The sequence below is a fragment of the Poecilia latipinna genome, unplaced genomic scaffold (genome assembly GCF_001443285.1).
Source record: "Poecilia latipinna isolate Pla-1442-1.1 unplaced genomic scaffold, P_latipinna-1.0 Scaffold1211, whole genome shotgun sequence".
NCBI lineage: Eukaryota > Metazoa > Chordata > Actinopteri > Cyprinodontiformes > Poeciliidae > Poecilia > Poecilia latipinna.
The window spans coordinates 134,200-158,758 of record NW_015113827.1 but is presented as its reverse complement, the minus strand read 5'-3'; the positions used below and the strand labels follow the sequence as shown (position 1 = coordinate 158,758).

General features: G+C 40.1%; 1 protein-coding gene across 1 annotated transcript in view; it reads left to right on the top strand.

Annotated features, from left to right (window-relative positions):
• tmeff2a (transmembrane protein with EGF-like and two follistatin-like domains 2a) overlaps positions 1–24,559 on the top strand; it is a 132,917-nt gene that overhangs the window by 25,688 nt on the left and 82,670 nt on the right. Inside the window, exon 3 of the mRNA XM_015053880.1 lies at positions 24,139–24,268. Coding sequence (XP_014909366.1) covers positions 24,139–24,268 — 130 coding nt within the window. The remainder of the gene's footprint in view (positions 1–24,138; positions 24,269–24,559) is intronic.

Genomic DNA, 24,559 nt, shown 5'->3' with positions numbered 1-24,559 from the left:
GGGTCTGAAGGACGGGAGTGCTGAACGAGAACTTGGCGTTTCACACACAGACAGTTAGTCTGAGCAGAAAGCGCTCCTGTGTGCTGTTTACCACCAGGTAGCTTCACAAATAAGCTGCAGTTAGCACAGATAAGTTGGTGTGAGCTCTGAAATGCCTTAAAGGGGACCTGCTCGGCAAAATTCACCTTTTGCACCTCTTTGTTCTTCCATTTGGGTTTCTTCTGCTTCTAAAAACAATCCACACAAAAAGAAACACCCAGATGTTTTTGGCAAATAGTTCATGTTTTCTGGTGTTTGGAAAATGAACCGTTTCAAACACCTCCCGATTGCTGTGTCACGTTCCACCGTTGCCTAGCAACCCAAGCAAAATTCCGCTCCTGTTAGGATCTGTGTTTTCTGTGTAGTTTCTGTCTGTCTAGTCCTGTTTTCCCCTGAGTCTGTCTTGATTGATCCCAGCTGTGTGTCGTTCCTGTGATTACCCTCCCAGTGTATTTAGTCCCACCTGTTGTCAGTGTTCTTTGTCGGATCGTCGTCGTGTCTTACGTCTGTGTTCTGTTCCTGTGCTGCCAGTGATTTTCTGTTGTCCCTCCTGGTTTATCATTAAATTATCTCTTATCATGACTACCTGGGATTCCCGGCGTCTCTCTCACCGCTCTCCTCAACCACACATCATGACAGCTCCGTCACCTAGCAACCCACCACGTTTGGTGTACAATGCCTGCTGGAAAAGACTAGTGTTTTGTTGTTGACTTACCACTTGCTGCATTCTCGTTGGTTGTACAGGAGGCTCCAGACACAACCAGAAGTGGTTGTGTCTGGATTTAAAAATAAAAGCCTGTTAGTTTGAGGCGAATAAATCCAGATTTAAAGCAGAAACCAGGAAAGGAGATGCTGGACTGTAGGAGGAATTGTGTCAGGCACCTCTGCTAAAAAAACGTAGCATCCGTGTCAGTTCCTCTGTGGCTCTGGCTGGCCTGTCACACACCATTACAGAGCAGAGCGTCTCCAGCGACTCGCCTGGGCAGACTCCACCAGGACTGGCAGGCTGGGCCCTAATCAAGAGGAGACTGCCAACGGTTAAAGAGCAGCAGCAGCAGCCAACCACCTCCGAGTCTCCCTCCATCTCCCTCCATCTCCCTGCTGTCACACTGCGGCTCCGCTCTCCCCGCCTATCTCTTTGTGTTTTCCTTCCTTGGAAGTGCTCGACCAGAGTCTGTAAACATGGTCGGGTATCATGGGAGATAGTTTGTCACTTGCACAGACAGCAGTTGACACATTTCCGTCCAGGAGGCCTGTGGAGAGACAGCGGTGTCAGGCACAGTGTGGATTTCTGGCTGTTGTTCCTCCATGTTTTGTCTCCTGACCTCAGTCTGGTTCTGATGCTGCTCAGGTCTGCGACTCACTGAATCCATTTCTTGCCCACGTTTGGCTGTCCGTAAAAATGTTCTGTTCAACTGCATACTCCCAACTTCAAAGCAGTGGAAATCACATTTATCAGGCTTCGGTTTGTACTTTAGATTTAATTTTTGTATGATTGATGAGATATAAGCTGGATCCAAGGTGGGACCATCATGGATCCAACTTGTTTCTGATCTGCATCTGAAGGCATTTCAGGTCTTTCTTCACTGCTTTGCTACTAGTGTTTGCTAGTAGCAAACACTAGTAGCAAACTAGTGTTTGCATTCACATCAGTGCTGTTCAGTCTGGTTTAATCAAACTCCAGTCCGTTTGTCCAGAACGTCTGGTTCGTTTGGGGAGGTCTGGATGCTAATCGAGCTCTGGTCCCACAAACCTCAGTTGAAATGAACTCTGGTGCAGTTCCAATGTAAGCGGACCAGAGACCGCTCCAAAAGCAGGAAGAGGACTACAGCGCAGGGCATTATGGGAAAATACAACTAAAACAAACGCTAGCTTTAGCCTAGGGCTAGCAGGACAAATGGTTCATGATTTTTTACCCAAAAAAAATTGACGCCACCCCATTTTTTAAAAAACATTTCTTGAAGAAGGAAGTTGAATTCAGTATCTTTTTCAGAGGTTTTTGTGTTGTTTCCTTCATTGGTTCTTGGATGCAGCGCCCCCACAGGCGAGGAGGGCAACAGGTTTTTCAAACGGCTTTGTTTGGTTTGACTCAGTGCAGTGTGAGAGAGAACTGCAGCAGCTGAGAATGAAACAAATGTTACAGCCTTGGTCCAAATTGGACCAGACTATCTCCTGGACTATCAGGTGGGAAAACAAACACTGTGTTCTTGTTCAGCAGCCATATCAGGTCATTAGTACATGCAATAATGATTTAAAATCAGTAATAATTCAAGTCTTTCCTATTGGAATCAGTATGGCCACGTTGTTTCTGTTTTCATGGAAGTTTGAACAGCACAATTCGGATCTATTCATCCGGGGGAATATAGCATCTTACATATAGCAGATCCACATCTGCTATATGTGGTACTAAATCGGCCACTGAAGTGAACCAGTGTAAAAGACAAAGTTTGTCCAGCCAACCAGTGATGAATTTGCACTTACCCATGATAGACACAAAAAACTACCTTGCTAGCAAGGGAATATTAGCAGCTAGTTAGCGGTAGCCTCAACTGCCTTCATTCACAAAATTCAGTGAAGATGCCTGTGCACGACTCAAACTTGTGCCAAAAAAAAACTATGTAGAATATATGAGATTACATAGTTCAGCCACAACAAAATTTAAGACCAACAATTAACATATGTAAGACCAACTTTCATTTTTGTCGATGAATTTTAGAGATTTTATGGATGCATGGAAACCCTGTGTAGATGTTAGCTTCTGCTGCGGCGGGTTCTGTTGGGCGTTTTAGTGCATGTTTGTAGTTTGAGCTTTTAAAACAAAATTTTAAAAATGTGGATGTTAGATAATTGTGATTAGCTGTAGTCCCTTTAACTCAAGGAATATCAGGAATTTGCTGTATTTAGATTATCTGTGTTATTACTGAAGTCAGTGATCCATTTCAGTCCTTAGACAGTTGACTGTATTGTATTATAATTAATATGGACTGGATTAACCTAAATCTGACTTCATTAGCGTAATTTGAGTTGATCTGGATGTGAATTGAAACTTCTTGGGCTGTAAAGTGCAGTGAGATCAGATTTATTGGGAATTGTTGATGCATAAACAAACCGAATTGAATCAAATTAATAAACTGAACTGAACTGAAAGGTAATTTTAAGATGTAACCTAAAGTTTGTGCCGCAGTCTGAATGTAATCTATCTTCATTTATAAACAGCATGCTGTTGCTGAAAAGCAAAAAAAACCAAACAAACACAGAACTTATATCAGCCATTATTCAGTCCTTATCTCGGTGAGAGACTAAAATAATTAATAACTCTGACTTGGTGCTTCCTTCCTTATACATTATTCAACAAGTGACCAAACAAATGGGGGAAAAGGCAATTATTCTGCAGAGATTGAAAGCTTTACAGGACATTAATAATAGCCATGTTGGTTTGCAGGACAAAATGCTTCAGTTTCACAAAAATACTTAAAATTAATAACCTTTTCCTACATTTCCTCACCAAACACAGTTTACATGTTGCTCTTGGTCTGCAGAGATTCTCTGTCCACATCAACATACATGTTGACAGATGATGTCCTGTTGACCGATGGTGTCTACATTTGACCCTGATTCTTTAACAAGGAGGAATTATTTTTTTTTAAAACCAAAGAGTTGTGCTTCAGCATTAACTGAACTCGTGTTTATGATTAAACATATCTGAGAAGCTACATTAAGGAAAATGTTTTTTAAGCAAACCAAAAACCGGAGGACCGAACACACACCCTTGAGGTACAACAGCCATTTCAAATATTTGGCAACCCAGATGGACTTGCTTCGTTTATCTCCATTTTGATGACATGGCAACCTCATGGTTGACTCTTTTCAAGGCTTTCTTATGGTCAAGTCAGATGTGTTTCAGTAAAAAGGTGTTTCAAAGCTCCATAATATGCTAAACTATGACAAATATATTACTCGTTTCACAGTGATTCTGTATTATGCAACATACTGTGGAAAGAAAAATATTCCTGTGTTTTTGAAGGTTTTATGAGAGTGAAGCTGAAAATACAAACGCAGCAGTTCCAGTATGAAATCTGAAATGAAATACTGAGTCAGTAGAGCTACGTTTGTTTTTTATTTATATAAAACACCAGAAGGACTGTTTCCCTGTTCCGGTCAGTTAAAACCCAGTGTGACACTCCCATCCCATCATGCAGGAACCTCAGACTTGAGCGTCTGTCTCTTGTCAGCGAGCCTCAGGTGCCCTCTGCCGCCGCCGTCGGCACTCGCTCGTCTCTGTCACAGCTGATGAAGCTGCGGCTTTGATGAATGTGAGAAGCAAAGGTTTCACTGCTGCTGGGTTCGGGTTTGAATGAGGACAAGGGAAGGGACCGGCGGAGTCAGCGACGGTCCAGGCAGGCGCAGTGGAGCGCGCTGGGCGGCGCCGCCTGCATCCGGGGAGGCCAGCCCTAGTTTGGAGATGTTTATTATTGATAGAGGTGGATGATAGCCTTGGGATGGATTGCATAATCGAGGGCCGCCTCTAATGGTTACAGGAAATGGATCAGGCTATCAGTCGGGTCTCAGTGGATGAAGGATGCGCCTGTGTTTGCATGTTGCTCTCCTCCTGCCAGCATGCAGGAGTGTGTGTGCAGCTCAGTTACTGCATACACACTGCGGCGTGGAGATGTGAGAAATGTGTTTCATACACTTTAAATTATTGAAATTAGTAAAAAATACCAAAATGATGGTATGTTCTAAACATTAATGGGACGCAAACAGGGATGAAAGTTATTGATTGATTTAATGTAAAGCTGATTGATGCATCAATTTCCTTAAAAACCTGAAAGAGTTTTCTCTTGTATGTTGGGGATTAACAGCCATTCAGTAACATAAAGGGAACATTTTTTCATAATATGCTGAGTTTATACATGTAGATATAAAAAATAATTTAATTATGTTGAGTCAGCTGTATGATATACTGACTGCGTAAACAGGAAATTGTGGTTTTCTCACGCTACCAAACTCAGAGATATTTATAAAATATAACCAAACAGGAACATCTTAGCTTCGTGAATAGAAAAAAAGATGAAAAGAATAAAATATGCCAAATACTAAAAAATGTATTTATACAGAAGTACCGTCTGTGTTGCTCTTGAATAAATGCTGAAACTTCGCTCCATGAAGTGCATTAAGATCATCCTTGCTTATTGGCATCGTGTTTCTTTCATCTTAAGCAGTTTGTCGAGTGTTTATATTTATGAACAGAACCACATAATGTGGATTTTATGTCCCAACTGGACTTTGTTGGGACCTTTTCTCTTTTCTGTTCTGGTATGGCCGCCATCTTTGTTTCTGTAGACCCGTTGCAGCATGACATCATGTTCGCAAGATCCCGCCTTGATCCAGGGGCGCAACTACATATTATTCAGGTGGATGCGAAAACATATCGACGCCCCCCCAAAGGAAGGTACGTAAGGGTGAAGGAGCATAGAAAACATACAGTCGCTCTACCCCCCGAGACGAAGACACGTCAAAGGACACGTGCACGAGGTGAGGGAGCGTAAGGGCGCGGTGAAGTGAAGGCATCATCGGGGCGCCGCCCCCTCCAGACGGGGTTTTGACGCCCCCTCTGGTGCAGCGCCCCTATGCGTTGCATGCGCTGCGTGCCCACTTTTTGCGCCACTGCCTTGATCTCTCTGTTGGAGGGTAAAAAGCTGCTGGCTGATGATGACTAGCATCAGTTTTAGCTGTTATCAGCATAATGCACTAAATCTTAAATGTACGCCTCATATTTAAAAGAAAAGGGACACAGTGCTTTGCTACTAATTGTCAACACTATAACAAGTAAATAACAAGGGCAGGAAAAAGTTTTAATTAAGAAAAAAATAGCAAGGGAGCATTTCAGCTATGCTAGCTTGACTTTGACAACCTTAACATGTAGATGTGCTGTGGAACTCGGTGCGTTCCCGAATTCCTGGATGGTGGAGTTAAAATAAAAATGCGACCTAAACACCAATTCTGACAGATCATCAGTAGAGCAGATGTTTAAATTAGCTAATCAACCTCTGCTGTGTTAGCTTAGCTAATAGCAGCGGACAACACACAAAAAAGATCAAAGTGGACATTATAAGTAGATGAATTGTTTCCATTCCTAAATAAAAACATTTTCATCTGAGGAGAAACTCTTAAACAAGAAGCTAATCATCACTATGCTAGTACATGAATTAATTTTCTTCTATGTTTAGTGAGAATTTGATCGGAAATTCAAACGATTGATTGAACAGGAAGAGAATAAAGAATCGTCCCTCCTAACAGGTGCAGCATGTCAGAGTCTCCCACGCTGCCGTCAGAACCAGATCCAATCAGGTACCAACACCTGTGTGGGTGGACAATGAAATGCATTTAATATTTGGAGGAGATCCTGATAATAACTGACAAACAGCCCAGCAAATGCTCTGCTTGCTGAAACACAATAGAAGACGGAGGATTTGGAAGGAAACATGGCTGACAAACGCAGATCTTTGAGTCAGATATGTTCAGTTTTAGTTCATCATCATCCAGCCGTGTGCTGGTGTGTTCATGTCCAGTGTTTCGGTGCGATCTGGAGGAAAATCAACAGAGGTTTTCTGAGTGTGTGTTAAATGTCAGACCACTATCAGACCACTAATTATTTCTGCTCAGGCCAGCCAGCTTGTTTAATTAATTCTGCGAGCTGACAAAACGTATAATTCTGGGAGAGATATTAGTCTCTGCAAGGAAGCAGTTGTTATGATTAAAACTTCATTACTCAGTTGAAATAAAACTAGAAAAATTACCATATGTCATGTTATGTCATGTAGTTTTTTCTATATAAATGAGGGATTTTACCAGCAGTCCCAGTAGAAATCCAGTCATTGTTTATATAAAATGTTTTTAAAGGGAATTGTCAGCGACTGCAGCTTTTTTCACTGAGGTAATACTGACATTCCTCTAAATAGTTGATAATTACGGGCTTAGCCCCACAAAGGAGGAGGGTAAAGCATTATTAACCCGGAGAGGCTCGGCGCAGAAAGCTGCTGCTCATGCTGACTGAGCACTATTGTTGTTGGTAACTATTGATTCTTTATGAATGCCATTATACTTCAATTTTCTTTTAGCTGCTCTATTGCTTTTTTTAAATCGTGTTGTCACCAATGCCTTACAGCATCTACTTTTGTTTGTCTACATGTAGCTGCACAGTTCACGGCTTCGGCTCAGCATTTGCAAAAAATAAAAAATAAAAAGCTGTAAGTCCAGACTTTCTGTGGTAGCATGGATACAGCTGCAGTAGCATTAGCTTGACCTGTGCAATTGCCAACTGTTTTTAATGTTGTTTAAAATAGATTTTTAAATAACATTTCAACTGTTTGCTAACTTACTGAACATTAAAAGTGACATGTGAAATTTAGATTTCTGTACTTTGTTTTTCTCCTGCTTTAAAAACAGAAAGTGGTTGGAAAACAAGCAGCAGCTGTTTTCTGGCAGTAAGTTCATATTTTTTAATGTTTGGAAACTGATTTGTTTCAAAGACCTTCAGAATGCAATGTCAGCAGGAACTGCCCATCACCTAGTGACCCCAGTGAATCCTAACCCGTTACCTAGCAACCTCAGAGGAGTTCCGCCCCGTTACCTGGCAACACAAACGAAACTCCAGCGCAGGGGTGGCCAAGTCCAGTCCTCGAGAGCCACCATCCTGCAACTTTCAGATGCATCCGTGCTTCAACACACCTGAATCAAATGAATGGCTCGTTATCAGGCCTCTGTAGAGCTGATCCCGGTCTGTTGGAGTAAGGATACTTCTAAAACTTGCAGGATGGTGGCTCTCGAGGACTGGACTTGGCCACCCCTGCTCCAGCGTGTTAGGTCACTACCTAAGAATGATTTTGTGGGTAAAAATGTAATGAACATAATTTGTTTCGCCTGTAGATCTGACCTAATCACAACATGTCAGCTTTAAGGATAAAAAAAATCAACTCGATTCAGTTGATTTGACCAAAAGTTGTTTTTGTGACGGCCGTCTTCCTGATTCATGGCCGCTCTGTTTAGTGTAGCCGTGTGGAAACTACCTTTATATTTACATGTATGCACCTTTGACATGTTTGAGCCTGGTGATCTTGTATTGTTAATCATTTATCGTGATCATTTTTTTCTGTTATGGACATTTTGATTCATTGTTTTGTTTTAAAGGTTTTATTGGCTCTAGTGGCCTTTATTTGATAGTTAATTGAAGGGAAAGTGGGCAATGAGAGAAGGGGGAAGACATGCAGCAAAGGACGCCAAGGCCGGGAATTGAACCTGCGACAGCTGCGTCGAGGACTAAGGCCTCCTCCATATGTGGGTTGTGCTGAACCCCTGTGCCACCACAGCACACCCCAACATTTAGATTCATTGTTGTCACTATAAATTCCAATTAAAATCCTCTAAAACTGTCCATGCTGGTGGGACTGTTTGTTGTACTTTGTTCTCCAGTGTTTGTTCAATAATAGCATCAGTAACTGTCAATACATCTGAAAATATGATTAGATGCAGATAAACTGTGTAGTTTAGTGATACTAATTTCACTTTTTTAAGTGACTTTTGTCCTTAGAAAAATTACGAAAGGGTAGTTTTACAGGAGTGTTGGTGTAATCGCAGTTATCTAAAGTAACTCTTCAGGCTTATTGTAATCTGTATTTCCATGTCAGATTGACACATCTTCATCACAACAGCAGATTATGACGGTTAGATGGAATCACTGCTCCATCTCTCCTTTGATATCTCGGGCTTTCTGAAGGCTGTGTAATGAATTGTTGTAGCGCCATAACTCCCGGTGAAGATCAGTGGACTTCATCCTCTTGAAACAGTTTTCTGCTTCTGCAGAAAATGTCAAAGTTGTCATTGAAATTCATTCTATATGCCACACATGCTGATGAAGGGGGAGCAGCGTAGTGAAGCGTTTCATACTCCTTTTTATGTTGGGCTGGTGCCTGAGATGCCTGCACAAAAAGGTTCCCAGGAGTGTCCTTTAACAAAAAAAAATCCCTTTCAGCAGTTCTGAACCACTGACTCTGTGTTTAGGAGGATAGTGAAACGGCCCACACACTCAGACGCTCTCTGGAGAAGTGTCGACTTGGTGCGGTGCTCGCTGTGTTTGTAGACAGTTTGCTCCTTTATTGTTGAGTTAGACGGAGCTGGGGATATGTTGGTGTGTTGTTTTGAGAGATCAGCTGATGGTTATTAGTGCTGATTGATACCAAGTAAAAACAGGGCAAATGTCACCAATACCGATACGATACCATATGGCTGGGCGATATGGACTCACAGTTTTATCACAATACTTTCTGGCACTATTCCAATAACAGTATAAGTGAGAATAATAACTATTTATAACTCCTCAAACATAGCCCCACAAACACAAATACTGCACCTGAAAAACATCCATTTTTAATTTATTTAGGACAAAACACATAAAAAGTGAGATTTATGTCACTGCACACAATAACGGCATTTAATCATATTTTAAATTAATTGATATTTATTGACAATATTATTGAGCAGACAGTGAAAAAAATGGTAAAAAAAAAAAGAAAAGAAAAGAACAAAGCAACAATCCAGACAATAAAGACAGTTTGGGGACATTTTAAAAGTCATTAACTGACAACAATAATTCAAAGTTAATATCATTTAAAAGAATTACCACGATAATTGATAAACGATACAATACAATAGATACACCCCCATAATATCGATACATCTTATTATTAATGCTAGGTCAAACTTCAGACCTTTTGGTGTTTTTCTGACTTTTCCATTTAATTGTTTTGCTTAAACCAAAAACAGAATTTTAGTTTTTAAGTGTCTACAAAATAGATAGAAAATTCTGCATTTTTCCTACATAAACGAAGAGTTAAAAACTGTCATTTGAGAGCAAAACAAAATATTTTCTGAGTACACAGTTGAGAAACTAGAACAAAAATGAAATTTCACAATGGAAAATGAAACTGACGTGTCAGTTTTACCACATTAGTTTGGATCTGACACTGATACCGATTTGGTTCCGATAGTATCTGGATATTGATGTTCTGATTGACTGCAGAATGTGAACCAGGTGAAGCTGAACCTGCAGCTTGAGGAGTTACTGGTCAAATATATTATTTGAATAATGAATTAATCATGATTGATTCGATTCGTTTCAGAACTAAATTATTTCTGTAGTTAACAGTTTCCTCCTGTCTGTTTGAATCAGCCACTCTAACCCCGTTTTATGTATTTTTGTCAAATTCACGCTGATCCACCTAAATATCTCAAAAACTTGACGTTATTTGTTGTTGTTACAATACGACTTGGAACTGCAGCAGAAACACGAAGCATCTGTTTACATGAAAGGAGTTCATGACAATTTATGACTAATAGACTCTGCAGCGGCTGTCCCATTTCTCAGGAGCATTTTTCATGCAGCGCCGCGCCGCTTGTACTTTCTGAAGTAAGATAGTGATGACCTGATCCTGTGGGGGCGAACGCCCTGCTTTAACACAAATTCATATTTATTATTAGTGTGATGCAGAAACAAGTCCAGGTCGCAACAGGGAAGGCTTCAGTGATGCCAACCTGAGTTACAGGATCCTTGGTTGGTTCCTGCAGAGAGGAAATGAGTCAGCTGTTTTACTCACCTGTGTTGGAAAACAGTGAAGCAGTTCTTCTTATGCAAACCGGATTTTAAGACCAAACCGCCAGCAGCTGCTGCAACGTGAAGCGTTACATTGTTCTTACAAAACCAATATATAAAGTTAATTTTGTCTCCATACTTGGTACTACAAGAGAGAATTGGGGGAATTGTAGATGGAAAAATAAAGGGGTAAATTTCCACCAGAATATTCTGGAATTTTCTAGAAAAAAACAAGGACATTTTATAATGTTGATAATTTTTTGACTTTTCAAAAGTCAAAAATGTCCAAAAGTCAAAAATGTTTGACCTTTGAAACTCAGAAATGTCCATGTTTTTTTTTATTTTTTAGAAAATTTCTGAAATTAATCTCTAAATTTTTGAGTTTTTTCTAGTAAAAGTCTGACTTTTCAAACTCAGAAATGCTATCATTTTCCAATAAAATTTCTGAGACTAATCTTAAAATTTCTGAAAATTTTCTAGTAAATGTTTGACTTTTCAAACTCAGAAATTTCCAAATATTTTTTTCAAGAAAATTTCTGAGATTAAACTCAAAATTTCTGAGTTTTTCTAATAGATGTTCAACTTTGCAAACTCAGAAATTTCCTAACTTTTTCCCAAATTTCTGAGATGAATTTTACTCTTTTTTCTACTTTTGCCAGCCGTTGTTTTGTGGTCTGGTAGACTGCTGATGCATATTCTGTCCTATCAGTAAAGTATGAGGGTCATGTCAGAAAGGCTGTCGCTGTAAATCCGTCTGATTTAAGGTCCAGTTGGGAGAATCTGCCAGATTTCCTGCTTATTCTTCTATTTGTTGTTGAGATAACAAGGCAGAAACACGGAGTCTGACATACCATCCACTTGATCTCTGTATTTGTGATTGCTGCTGCTCACTTAGATGCAAAGTGGAAGTGGCTGTTAGAAAACATCAGTTTTTACATTTTTGTACAATAGGAAAAAATGCCTGAAAAGCCTTTTTTTTTTGCTTTTGAGACAAAAATATAGCAATATATATTATCAGCACCAGAAAGAAAAGAAAGAATGAAAGAAAATAACATAAATCAACACTGATAACATTCAGGCCATTTCACAAATATATAATAAGAGATTTGCTGCAAATATCTTCTAAAGCTTTGAATTTAGTGTTGCTCAAATGTTGCAACATTGATGTTCTAATCTCGTGCGATTTAATGCAGACGCTCTGTCTACGCTGACGAAGATTCCTTCACCTCCAAACTTCTTTTCAGATTTTTGGCTCCGCTGTTCAATATTTGACCACTGGAGGGAACTCAGGGACTAATAATAAAAATAAACATCGTAAACAAAAGAAACATAAAACGAGAACATGATGACACATTTATAGATACGTTGCAATTTGCAAGATTAAAAAAACTGCTAACTTTGTTTTCCGGTGCTAAGTCCTGATACATTAGTGGAGCTGTTGTTGTCAGTTGCTATGGCAACAGGACCGCATGTAGTGTAGCCAACATGGAGAGAGAAAAAGAATACGAGGAGTTTTGAGTTGTTCTTTATTGTTTTTTCTGTTATTTTCCGATTTCTGTGTTTTACTGCACTGAATCAATCAATCAATCAATCAAATTTTATTTGTATAGCACATTTCAGCAGCAAGGCATTTCAAGGTGCTTTACATAATTAAAAAACTAGATAAAAACAGCATGTGACATTGAATAAACAGTTAGAAAGAGGAAGAGATTTTGGAAAAAAAAATAACACCCAAATCTCCAGGTTTCATTGTATTGTATTGTTAAGACTATGGATGGCAGGTAAAAGAATCGTAATTTTGGCCTCCAGCTTGTGTGCATGCACAAAACTTCTTGATGTTAACAATGACATGTAACGTTTCCATGGTAACGTACCAGTCCTGACGCTGTGGACAACCGAATTTTACGGCTTTCACCCAAACACCAGTTATTCAGAAAGATTTAAGATCTACAACATTAAGTCCTTCATGTTTACCTGGGTATATTGTGACTTTAGATTACACTAGTTTTACATTCATATTAGCAAAAACCAAAACAACCAAACACTTTGCAGTCAAATGATTGGATGCTTCTTGATTCCATCCAAAATGTCCACATGCTCTTTTATTGCCCCTCTGCCCTCTTCCATCTGAGGAGAGATCTTGATCTATATGGTCTCTATTAAATAAGCAGGCCAATAAATCCTCCCTCTGTGTGTTGGTACACTTTGGGGCAAGGTTATCTGCTGCTCACAGAGCTCCCTCTCTGCATCCAGGCAGTGAAGAAACTGGTTTTCAGATTTAGCATACAGTTTTAAAGATAACTGGAGCGCCAAAGTGTTGGGAAAAAGGATAAAATGTCAGTAAAATGGTTCCATTAAACATTACTTACGACTGCTGTTTGGGACTTTTTCTCTGCATTTGAAAAGCGTAAAAAAAAAAAAGAAAAAAGATCCGAATTAGCGCTGAACTCAGCCACTTCTGTTAATTTAACCCAGAAAATCTGTTAAATATTCCCCGTTAATGCCGGCTCAGATTAGCTGCATGCAGGGTTAATTCTACCATATAAATCTGTTAATACTTGGATTCCCAAAGAGCAGCTCATGGGGTAATGGCAGCTCTTCGTAAGGAAATGATACACTCTTCATTATTACAAAAATTAACCATATCATGTAATTATGTGAAATTACAATTACATTATCTCACCTAGTCACTCCTGCTTTCTCAGGAATGAAGACGAAACGACATAAATATGGTTTTTCTGTGCAAAACCATTCATTAACCTGCAGGGATATGAACACACCAACTTTAAGATTTTATTTTGGTTTTTGATTGTTAAACTGTGAGAATTTAAACATCCTGTCCTCCTGAAAGGCCAGATCAGAACAGCTCCGGTGCTTTAAAGTACTTTAACTGGAGTGGACATATTATGATTTCATAATCTTACGCAGAACTGTTCCTATGGTCTCTAATGGCTTCTTCAGGAAGCTAATCGACGCTTTTATTCTCAGCTCCAACAGACATTATTTCAAGTGTCGCTAAAGCAGCAAACAACACCAACGCTGAGGGATGAATTTCTGTTGTTCAGAGCCGCCGGTGAGAATAAAAACGGCTCATAAATTATAAACGTCTGATTTGCTAAACTACTGCAGAACGACTGCAAAACACACAATTTGTCTTACACATTTGAATTAAACAACATTTAGAATCGAATCACAGTTTACTGTCCATGACGGTACATCTGTTTGACGGCGTATCAGGGTCATTTTAAAGCGAAAAAAAGAGAAAATTTATGACAAAAAAATTGGAAATGCTTTCGACTTTTGGAACTAGAGAATTTTCTTTGTTTTATAGAAAATTTCTGACATCAATCTTAAAACTGGAGATTTTTTGTAGCAAATTTTCTACTTTTGAAATTCAGGAATTTTCTTATTTTTTAATAGAAAATTTCTGATGTGAATATCAAAATTTTTGAGTTTTTCTAACAATTTTTCAACTTTTCAAGCTTGCATATTTTCTCAGCGAGCTAAGCATTTGGCAGCCAGCTGACAGATAGCTAGGTAAATATTTAGCTGTTCCAGTTTGCTTCCTTGGCGACAGTCACAGAGTTTGCGGAATTTTGTGGCAAAAGTTTGAGAAAGTTTGGTGATTATTTTGTTCCAGAAGTTTAATAGATGAGCGGATGGATTATTTTAGATTTTATTAACTGTATGTTGTTTTTGTTTGGACAGCTTTGATCACCTGTTTGTCAGTAAATGAATTTCTTTGAAATGCATTGTTTGAATATATTAGTTTATGTAATTTTGTGAATGTTTTTGGTGGCTTTGCTGTCTAATAGTACTTCTTAAACATGTATATTTATTTACGTCTATTTCTTGTCTTTATATACTTTATTCTTGCTGAATTTCCTTGTATGTTGTCTGTTATTTTATCGTTTTATTGCGACAGCCGTAACATTGTGTGTTTTGGCTCAGAGATGGTGAGCATGAAGTCATGGAAAGTTTGGAGAAGTTTGGAAAAAGTTGTGTAAATGTTCTGGAACAAAGCTGGATGTTCTAACCTGGATTCCTGTCATGTTCTAAAGGCTAAAGCTGGTTTCTTGGTGATTAAATTCATTATTTAATCCATTTTTCTGCCTTTAAATCACATCCAAATGAGTCCTGATCACAGAACCTGCATGAATATTTGGGCATAACTGAAAGCTTTGGATGTTTTTGATTATTTTTAATAACTCCTGTTTGGTTATTGCAGTGCGGCACTTTAAAGCATTTTTAGATTTCCTGACATTTACTCTGGTTTTCTGCAGTTGGACATCGTTTGGTTTTGTTTCATGTTTGTTGCAGAGTAACAAACACACACCTCGGTTTGACTCCTGTGAGCGATTCGTGACTAATTGCTGCTTGGCTGGATCCTGCCTTTCAGTGGGATGATGATGTTCAGAGTATTAAAGCTGATATTGTGTCATGTTTTGGTCTTTCCTTCCCTCCAGCGATGCGTGAACCTGCCTTCTCTCCCCTCCTTTGTCTCCTGCTCCTGTGTGGTTTGCATTGAGCATCAGTACCTTCAGCTATCATCAGTCCACTTCTCGGTTTCATCCCTCTCTCCTCTGGTTCTCCTTTACCTTTTCGTCCTCTGTGCGTTTTATTCCCGCTCCTCTGTGGATCTTTTCCTCTGTTTTTATGGATCTTCTGCTTCCTTTTTGTATATTTTGACCCACAAACTGTTCTGACAGTGGATGCATCGACAGCTTGCCCTACGTGTTTTAGGGTGTGTGTGTGTGTGTGTGTGTGTGTGTAGGAGCTAAGGAAAATTGAAGCAGTGGAACCTAGATGGAGCGAGAGCAGGCAGAACCACAGCGCCCCCTACAGGAGGTTTGCAGAAACTAAACTCTCATTTGGTGGAAGATGCAGCAGACTGAGTGTGAGAAAGAAATAAAACAGTTTGTAAATTAAACATAATTTCTGTGAAAATCAGCTGTAAATGGAACAACATTGAGCGCCTCGTTAAAAATGTAGTTCTTTCAAAAGAAATGTTCACATAACACGTTTCTTATCTATCCCTTTAAAAAATTAATTTATTAATAAGTGGACACAAAACTTAACTTTGGTTTCCCAGCTGAGGAGAAAGTTAGGACACCCTAACACAGGGGCGTCCAAAGTTTTCGTCACATGGGCCAAAATCATCAGATCTGAAGTATATACATCTAAAAAAACTGCAACAATTAAAAACATTTTAATTAAAGTAATTATTGGTAAGTGAATTTAAATACTAGGTGAATATTTTGCTCTGAGTTAAGTATTTAGATTAGAGCTAAATATTTAGTTTGAGGCTAAGTATTCAGGTAGCTCGCTAAATGTTCATGTAATTGAAATATTTCATGTAATATTTCATAAAAACAGTATTTTATGACATATTCACGAGGTACCTGAATATTTAGCCTCAAATTAAATATTTAGCTGACTAATTACACGTTTAGTTTGGAGTTATAAATTTAGGTTGGAGCTAAATGTTCAGCTAACTGTTAGCTCCAAGCTAAGTATTTAGCTTGCTAATACAGTATTTAGTTTGAAGCTGATAATTGTTAATGAAAGATTAACATGGTGAAAATATAAAGCTCCACATTTCTCTCTTCTGACGGCTAAATACTATTTAAGTGAAATAGCTGACAGCCAGTTTCAGTCATTCTGACATTTTGAATATGAAACCACTAACAGACTGTTTAAAAAACCTTGTCCTGATCTGACTCTTCCTCCTGGGTGCTATCGCTTTAAATCTGGTAGAGATGGCGTCCAGGTTGTCTCAGATATTTGGGGAAAGTCCTGGGCATGAGCGGCGCCTCAGCCTGCGGGGACATACGGCCGGGCCATATGGCAGCGGCCACCGGCCTCTTCTGCTCTGTCTGCAGAGGATCAAATTGTTTCACCTTCTGTCTCATCCACCACTTCTCATTATCACCTCTTCATTCTGGCGCTTCCTACACAACCGTCTCCTCGCTTTGCATCGTCTTGGCGCCTCCGTCTTTTTCATTTCTATTAAGCCTGACAGTCAACTCGGCTGAGTTGCAGCAAAGTGCAACAGCTGACAAAGCTGATTTTTCTCCGACTGTCGACATCAGACGCTGCTGGTTATCAAGCCGAGGCGGGATCAAAGCGGCGGCGCCCTGGTGACGGCTAAAACAACGGCGTGGCAGTCCGGCGCTGACTGAAGGTGACGCGGCTGAAAGAAACACAAAGTTTAAAATCTGTAATACCAGCTCGCTTTATTTGTTGCTGTCACGTCAGGAGAAGTTGTTACTGAGGGAAAAAGCAGTTGGCAGATCAGAGCATGATCTGAAGAATAATGCTACGTATTCCGATACATAGTTCCCACAAACCTTAACTGGAAGTGATCGGCGCCATCTTGGTAGGAAAGTGCAGCACAAAGCATAGCAACAAATAGAAAATATGTGGACACTCTTGACCAATGTGCGAGAGAAAGATACAAGAACAAAATGGCTACATGTCGATACATCTCTGTCTTAGCTAGCAGATAAAAGTTAGCTAGTTTGGCTAGTTCAGCATTAAGTACTACAGTAAATATCACTGATATTTATCTTAGTGTTAAACAGAGGTGGGTAGAGGACTCAAAAATTGTGATAGAGTTGTAATGGACTAATATTGTTTATAAGTTGGATAGGAACGAAGTGAGAGCTAGTTCTCAGCTAGTTTATTGTTGTCATGGCAACTCCATAGAAAATGCTTACAAGATGACTGTTTGTTACAAATGTCCCCTCTTTATTCCTCATAGTTTTCATGTGTGACGTCACATGAAAACTATGTATTCGGAGGTGCAAAAAATGGATATGTACAACCAATAGCTATTGATCACTGATGTCATTTTTGCAGGCATTTAAAAATAAACTCATAAAATGAAATCAAGGACATTGCATAAAAAAAAGAAACAATCGAAATATGACAACTATTTTGGTTGAATTTTGCTATAAACACTTTCTAAACTCCCCCCATTTCAATAAGGTTTATTTATAAAAAAATCAAAAATACTTTATTGATCCCAAAGGGAAGTTAAATGTTGTTGTAGCTCATTAAATTAAATTCTCCAGAAAGTTATTGTAGATTACACCAATTCACAACAAATGTCTCCTCAAGGCACCTTACAAAAAATAATCTCAGTTCAATCATAAAACCAAATGTTGCGCAAAAGAGCTCCTTAAATTTAAGCTTTTGAACAGGCAACGTGTTCAAAAGAAGCACAAATGGGCGGAAACCTACCCAATCTGGCAACCGGACTGTGTTGGGTGTCACGTGACTATTGTGCGTCACACATGCTGTTGCTATGCAGAATATCGGCTGTTGGGAAAATGACACAGTTAAGCAAAGAAGCTGTAAAAGGAGCGCAATGTTTTGCTGTTAATTGACAACACTAAGAAAACCAGAAAAGAAGGTCCAAGGGCAACAGATTTCACAGGTCAGTTTTATTTTTTTAAAGATAAATATGTCGAAGAAGTGTAAGTTAGCTTTCCTAGTTTGACTTTGATAACACTAAGTCTGTTGCCCAATTCGGTATATTTCGATTAACACTAAAAAAGGCGACCTAGAAACTCTGAGCAGGTGTTTAAATTAACCGCCGCTAGTGTTCAGACGATCACTTATTAATAAAAGCAAAAATAAACATCAAGCCTGAAAACATGAAAACTGTAACGGATTGAATGTTTTGTTCTTTGTGTGGGAAATATTTAATGTTTAATGTATGTTTTTCGGTGGAGCTTTTGTCAGTGGTTGCCATGGCAACGAGTCTGCGTGGAGAAGACGCAAAGAGCGGGAAAAAACCTGGACGTCAGTGTTTTTGAGCATTATCTTAGCGTTATTTTCCTTTTGCTGTTGCGGACTGCAGCACTTCTAATAAGTTTAATAATCGCCAAAAACTGAATTAAACGCTTCGTTTGTTTGTAGAAAGTGGGAATATTCAATATTTCATAAACTATAGCTGTTAAATTTGAACTTCCTATGGCTCCTACAGTGGCAATTATATGTAAAATTAAACTAATTATCAAATATGAAGGAGAAATACGTTAGGTGCTCTCTTGAATACTGACAGAAACCAAGCTGTTTATGGGTTTATATGTAGATACAATACATATTTAACATTTTAAGAGATTGGAAATTTTCTCAGCTTTATTTTAAGCCATATTTTACAGAAATAAGACAAGAAATAATGGCACTACATGCTGGTCTTTCATTGCAACAGCTGGTTTTACATGAACATTATTCAGTGAGTATTAGTGGCGCCTGCAGGTGTAGATCACTAGCCATAGCGGCTAACAGGCACTGTCCTACCCAGTCATATATGCGTATAGGTCTTCCTTCCTGCTTCTTCTGGAAGAAAGACAGAGGTTGAAGATGTGCCGCCCCCTCCACCGCTTTCCCCCGGGGTGGGAGCCAGATTTTTGTGGGAGATCAAGTGAGGGCTCCGGAGAGTTTTCACGGAAATGAAGGCACTCTTAAAAGACACCCACAGGGTTCTGCTGGGCAGCTTTTGCTTTGTGTTGCATCATGCCTGGCAGAAAAGCAAGTCCCCAGGTTAAGGACAGCCAGAGAGAGAGAGGGGGGGGAGCGGGATGAGAGGATGGCATCCAAATAAAAAAAATAAAAATAAAAACCCTGAGCCCTCCAGGAAGTTTCCCCAACCACCTTTGTGGCGTTGCCATATTTCCTGTTTCTCCTTTAAGAGGATTTTCTGTCCTTTCTTTCAGTGTCCTTTTTCTTTTATGATGGCATTTTTTCCCCTCCTTTTCTTCAGGCGCTGCAGCTCTTTTTCATAGTGTGCCAGGTTTTTGTTGAGCCAGGACTCTGTCTCACGTCTCTATCTTACACTTTTCTCTCCATGTAGGTCTGTTTCTTCCCGTTAGCCCAGTGTCACTCGTCTTCTTTACTCCCAATCATTTCTTCAGACTCTTTTCTGCTTTTTCTCTCTGAATCCTTTGATCGGCAGCCAGAGTGGCTTCTTGTTCTCCTCCCTTCACTGTCTTTGTCTCCTTCCATCTCAGCTTGATTAAAATGTGAAACACATTTCATTGTTTCTTCTGTCCTGAGATCCTGAAATGATATTTTCCTCCTGATTATCAAATCTTTGCTGTGTTTGAAGCAGGATTGGGCACGACGAGCTAAAAAGATGCTGTGCGGACTCTAAACCACTAGTCATAATTGGTAGTTTGGCTAACACTAAAATGCTACACCAATATGATATTTAGCGAACACTAACGCTAAAGTCCTAACTGCTCTTGAAAGAATTCAATTTAGATTTATTTTTTGCATGTTCCATAAAGTTCTTAGATATTGAACTTATGTTTATACCTTGTTCTCTACTGTTTCATCCATCCATCCATCCATCCATCCATCCATCCATCCATCCATCCATTTTCTTCCTCTTATCCGGGTCGGGTCGCGGGGGCAGCAGCTTCAGAAGGGAGGCCCAGACTTCTCTTTCCCCAGCCACTTTTTCCAGCTCCTCTGGGGAACCCCAAGGCGTTCCCAGGCCAGCTGAGAGACATCGTCCCTCCAGCGTGTCCTGGGTCTTCCCCGGGGCTTCCTCCCGGTGGGACGTGCCCGGAACACCTCACCAGGGAGGCGTCCAGGAGGCATCCTGACCAGATGCCCGAGCCTCAACTGGCTCCTCTCGAAGTGGAGGAGCAGTGGCTCTACTCTCAGTCCCTCCCGGATGACCGAGTTTCTCTCTCTAAGGGAGAGCCCAGCCACCCTGCGGAGGAAACCCATTTCGGCCGCTTGTATCCATGATCTTGTTCTTTCGGTCATGACCCAAAGCTCATGACAATAGATGAGGGTGGGAACGTAGCTCGACCGGTAAATCGAGAGCTTCGCTTTTTGACTCAGCTCTCTCTTCACCACGACGGACCGGTACAGTGCCCGCTTCACAGCAGACGCTGCGCCAATCTGCCTGTCGATCTCCCGCTCCCTTCTTCCCTCATTCGTGAACAAGATCCCCAGATACTTAAACTCCTCCACTTGAGGCAGGACGACCCCCCTGACCCGGAGAAGGCAGTCTACCCTTTTCCAGCTCTACTGTTTCAAATAAAGTTATTGTGAAAAAATAAAGAACATCAGGACAGGAAACAGAACTGCAGTGTCGTTTTCACCCATTTCAGAATAAGGGCATGAATATAAATAGCCAACTTCTTATACAATTCTTGAGTCATTGATCAAATCTTCAGCACTAATGTCAAACTTTATTAAAGTAAAAGTTTACAGTGCTTTTGAATTTATCTGGAAAAATTAATTTAGGCAAAGCTACGTGCCCTGGATGTTTTCAAGGTTAGCAAGAATGCTGAAGCTAATACTAAAGAAGATGAGGGAGAAAACAGTCAATAGCCAAAATTTCAACACATGTCAAATTTTATTGAACTGAAAGTTTACAAAACAGATACGTAAATTAGTGCTTTTTAAGTTATCTGTTAAAATTAATTTAGGGGAAGCTAAGTGTGCTAAATGTTTTAAGTTAGCAAAAATGATAAGCTAAAAATTAGCTCTGTCATTAGCAGATTAGTGGAAGTTTGTACTAACTACTAACACGATGCCAGCTCAGTATTAACCTGGTTTAAAAACATTATTTCTTGTAAAATTCCATCTTAATTCTGCTAATATTATGTCTGTATTGTTTTAAATAATAAAGCTACTTTTTGAAAAATATTTTCTGTCATTTAAATAAAAATGTAGAAAAAAAGCGAGGAAAAATAACAATTTATGATCAGATCTGCTAAAAAAAGCTGGTAGTGATTTCTGTACTGTTACAGTTGTGAGAAATATTTCTTAAAAATCAACTATTATTTCACATGTGAATTATTTCAGGCATAAAAATCCTGAATCTGTTCATCGTTCCTTCTCCATGCTTGTGAAGTTTCATACTTTTTCACCAAACGTTTGTCACCGTTTAATAAAGTAACCAGGTATCGTGCAGCAGCTTCTCTGACAGCTGGGGCCTCTTCCCAGGGAACTGTGGGTAATATTTTTCCACTGAATAATCACGTTTGTTATTCCAGCGGTGTAGCAGCGGGGGGGGGGGGATAAAAAAATCAATATGAAATCAAATGAATATCTCTGCTGCCCCAAAAAGAGGGACACAGAGACTGAGTCCTGCAGCGCCATCAGTCATCTGAAAGAGCCAAGCGTGTTCTGCAGCCAGCAAGCCGTGTGGGGATATGAATGAGTAATGTTCCTCTGTACCTTAACAGCTATTTTCCTGAGTGCCCTTGAGCAAGTCACTTAACCTCCCACTGCTCCAGTGGAGCAACACGAGCAGATCAGCAGGAGGGGGAAGCTGTTTTTCTGCACAGCTCCACGGCCGTTCGCAGATCCAAAATACGGAGAACGACGAAAAACAGAACAAGTTGCTGTTTTTATTCTGTTTTAAAGCTAAAAAAATGATTAAAAAGCTGCGCAGCATGCATCCTAGTTCTGAATGGAAGGACTCAGCATTTTAGAGCTGGTAATGAATTAGTTTCCTCCCAGCTGAATGTACACAGAAAACAGAGGCTAAACTGTAGAAAATGGCTGCAGGAAGTCATCACTTTGATAGCTTCAAACCTGTTCGTTCATCCTTCTCGTTTTCCCTCCAATCAGCCATAAATTCATCCTTTAACTGGTCTGGATTCAGCTCTTCAGCTTTTCTTCCAAATTTGGCTCCTTTTTCACAGTTTCAGTCCAGTTTTTAACCATTTTCACAGAACTATCAGACAGACACAGAAAAGAAAGAAATCTACTTGAAATTTAGTCTTTATGATAAAGAATTGAGGAAGTGAGAACAAAAAGGCAAAACCGAGAGAACTATTCTATTATTTTGTGTGTTTTTTTTGTGATCTTTCGCTACTTTCAGACAGCAGCTTTTGATGATCACATTTTTTGGATGAAATCCACAACCGTAGTCAGACTTCTGTGTGAACGGTTTACGACTCCTAATTGAAGAAGAACGTTGACGTCACACAGCAGCGCGATGTTTATGGAAGTAATACGGCCGGCGCCGGCGCTTATGGATCGATTTCAGAGCTATCCAGACCCTATGGTGTCATCACCAAATCATAACAAGATGAAGGAAGTTAATAACTAGAGAGTGTTGGTCTTCAGTTTCTGTAGATTCGTCTGTTTGGATGTGGAGTCGGAACGAAGATCGATGGGATTGATGTGAGGCGTTCACTGACAGACTCCTTTCATAATGTCATCATTATCATTCTGAGCCGTTGTTTAGATTTACAGCGTCTGACTTCTTCTGGTGCAGAATTATGACGCATGTGTCATGTCAAACTGCGGACACTTTCAAAACAACCGGATACTATTTTGTTTCACATATGCAAGTGGCTCAAATCGGATTATTTTGTGGTGAAGAAGTTGGAGTTGAGTCACATTTAGCTGCTGTGTAAATGTAGCCTTAGATCTATGATTTATCTTTTGTGATTTGTAGTTTCGTTGAGTTTTTGTTCATCTCCCATAAGTTTCCTCTTTGGGTGTCTTACCGCCAGCCCTGTTTATTCCGCTTTAATCCAACTCCAGTCCGTTTGTCCAGTTCATTTGGGGCGTGTGAATGCTAATGGACCCAAAAAATCAAACTCTGGTCCTCCAGACTTCGCTCTGGGTTTGGTTGAAGTGAACTCTGCTTTGGTTTGAATGCATATGTCAACGCCAAGCGGACCAGAGACTGACCAAAAGTAGGAAGTGGACTACAATGCAGGGCATTCTGGGTAAATACTTCCACAACAGATATGTTAGCTTAGCGCTAGAGGGAGAAATTACTCCTGGTCTTTATCCAAAAACAAAAGACAAATCCTCAAACCACTAAAATCTGATGCCACTTCATTTTTGTTTCCATTTTGTCAGGACAGAAGTTGCGCCCAACTTCTTCAGGAGGTTTTAGTGTTATTTTCTTCAGTGGTTCTTGTTGCGGCGCCCCCACAGGCCAGGAGGGGAACTGTTTTTTCAGAGGTTTTGGTTGGTTTGACTCAGAGCAGAGAGAAAGAGAACCACAGCAGCTGGAGATGGAACAGATGATGAAGTTTTGGTCTCGAACCAAACCGAGTTTACCGGACTATCAGGTGGACTGTTAGTTTCCAAGCTTGCATTCAGCCACAGCTGCTCCTCATCACATCTGACTGGTTCGTTTGGTTCCCCTGTCATCTCCTCCCCAGCCTCTGGGTTTTATAGTTCAGGTAACAGATTCTCCCGTTAACATGTAGTAGAGTGACGGTAACAATGAACCTTCAGACTCCATTAACTAATCTGAAGATGATTCCTCCATGCTGGCTTCTGTTTTGGTTCATTCACAGCTCAGAAAGTGAACTTTTCTGTTTGATTTGAAAATACTGAATGTACTAAATGTAAACTTGTTGGTCAGTTTCATTTCATCCTTAGACCCTAATGAATTCAGGTATCAGTTTCTGAATGTTTTTTTGTCCTGGTTTTCTCTTCCTCTGCAGTGCAACAACGACTACGCCCCGGTGTGCGGCTCCAACAACAAGAACTACCAGAACGAGTGTTTCCTCCGCAGAGACGCCTGCAAGCTGCAGTCTGAAGTCCTTATTATGTCAGAGGGAGACTGTCCTGCCGGTACGTGGATTTATATCATAGCACACACACATGAACACACACACAGCTGCAGAGGAGCCTAGAACACTGAGCAAATGCACAAACATGTTTGGGGAGTTTATTGTTGTCAGGAGGGAAAGTTCCTGCAGATATAAGGTGGAAGAATGGAGCAAATCCTAAAATAATAAAGAAATTAATAGAGTTTTAACTTTGTTTCATGAAGTAGATGCATTAATCCAGAGGTTCCCAAACTGTGGGGCGCGCCCCCTGGGGGGGCACCGTGTCATTGCAGGGGGGGCGCGGGAAGCCGTC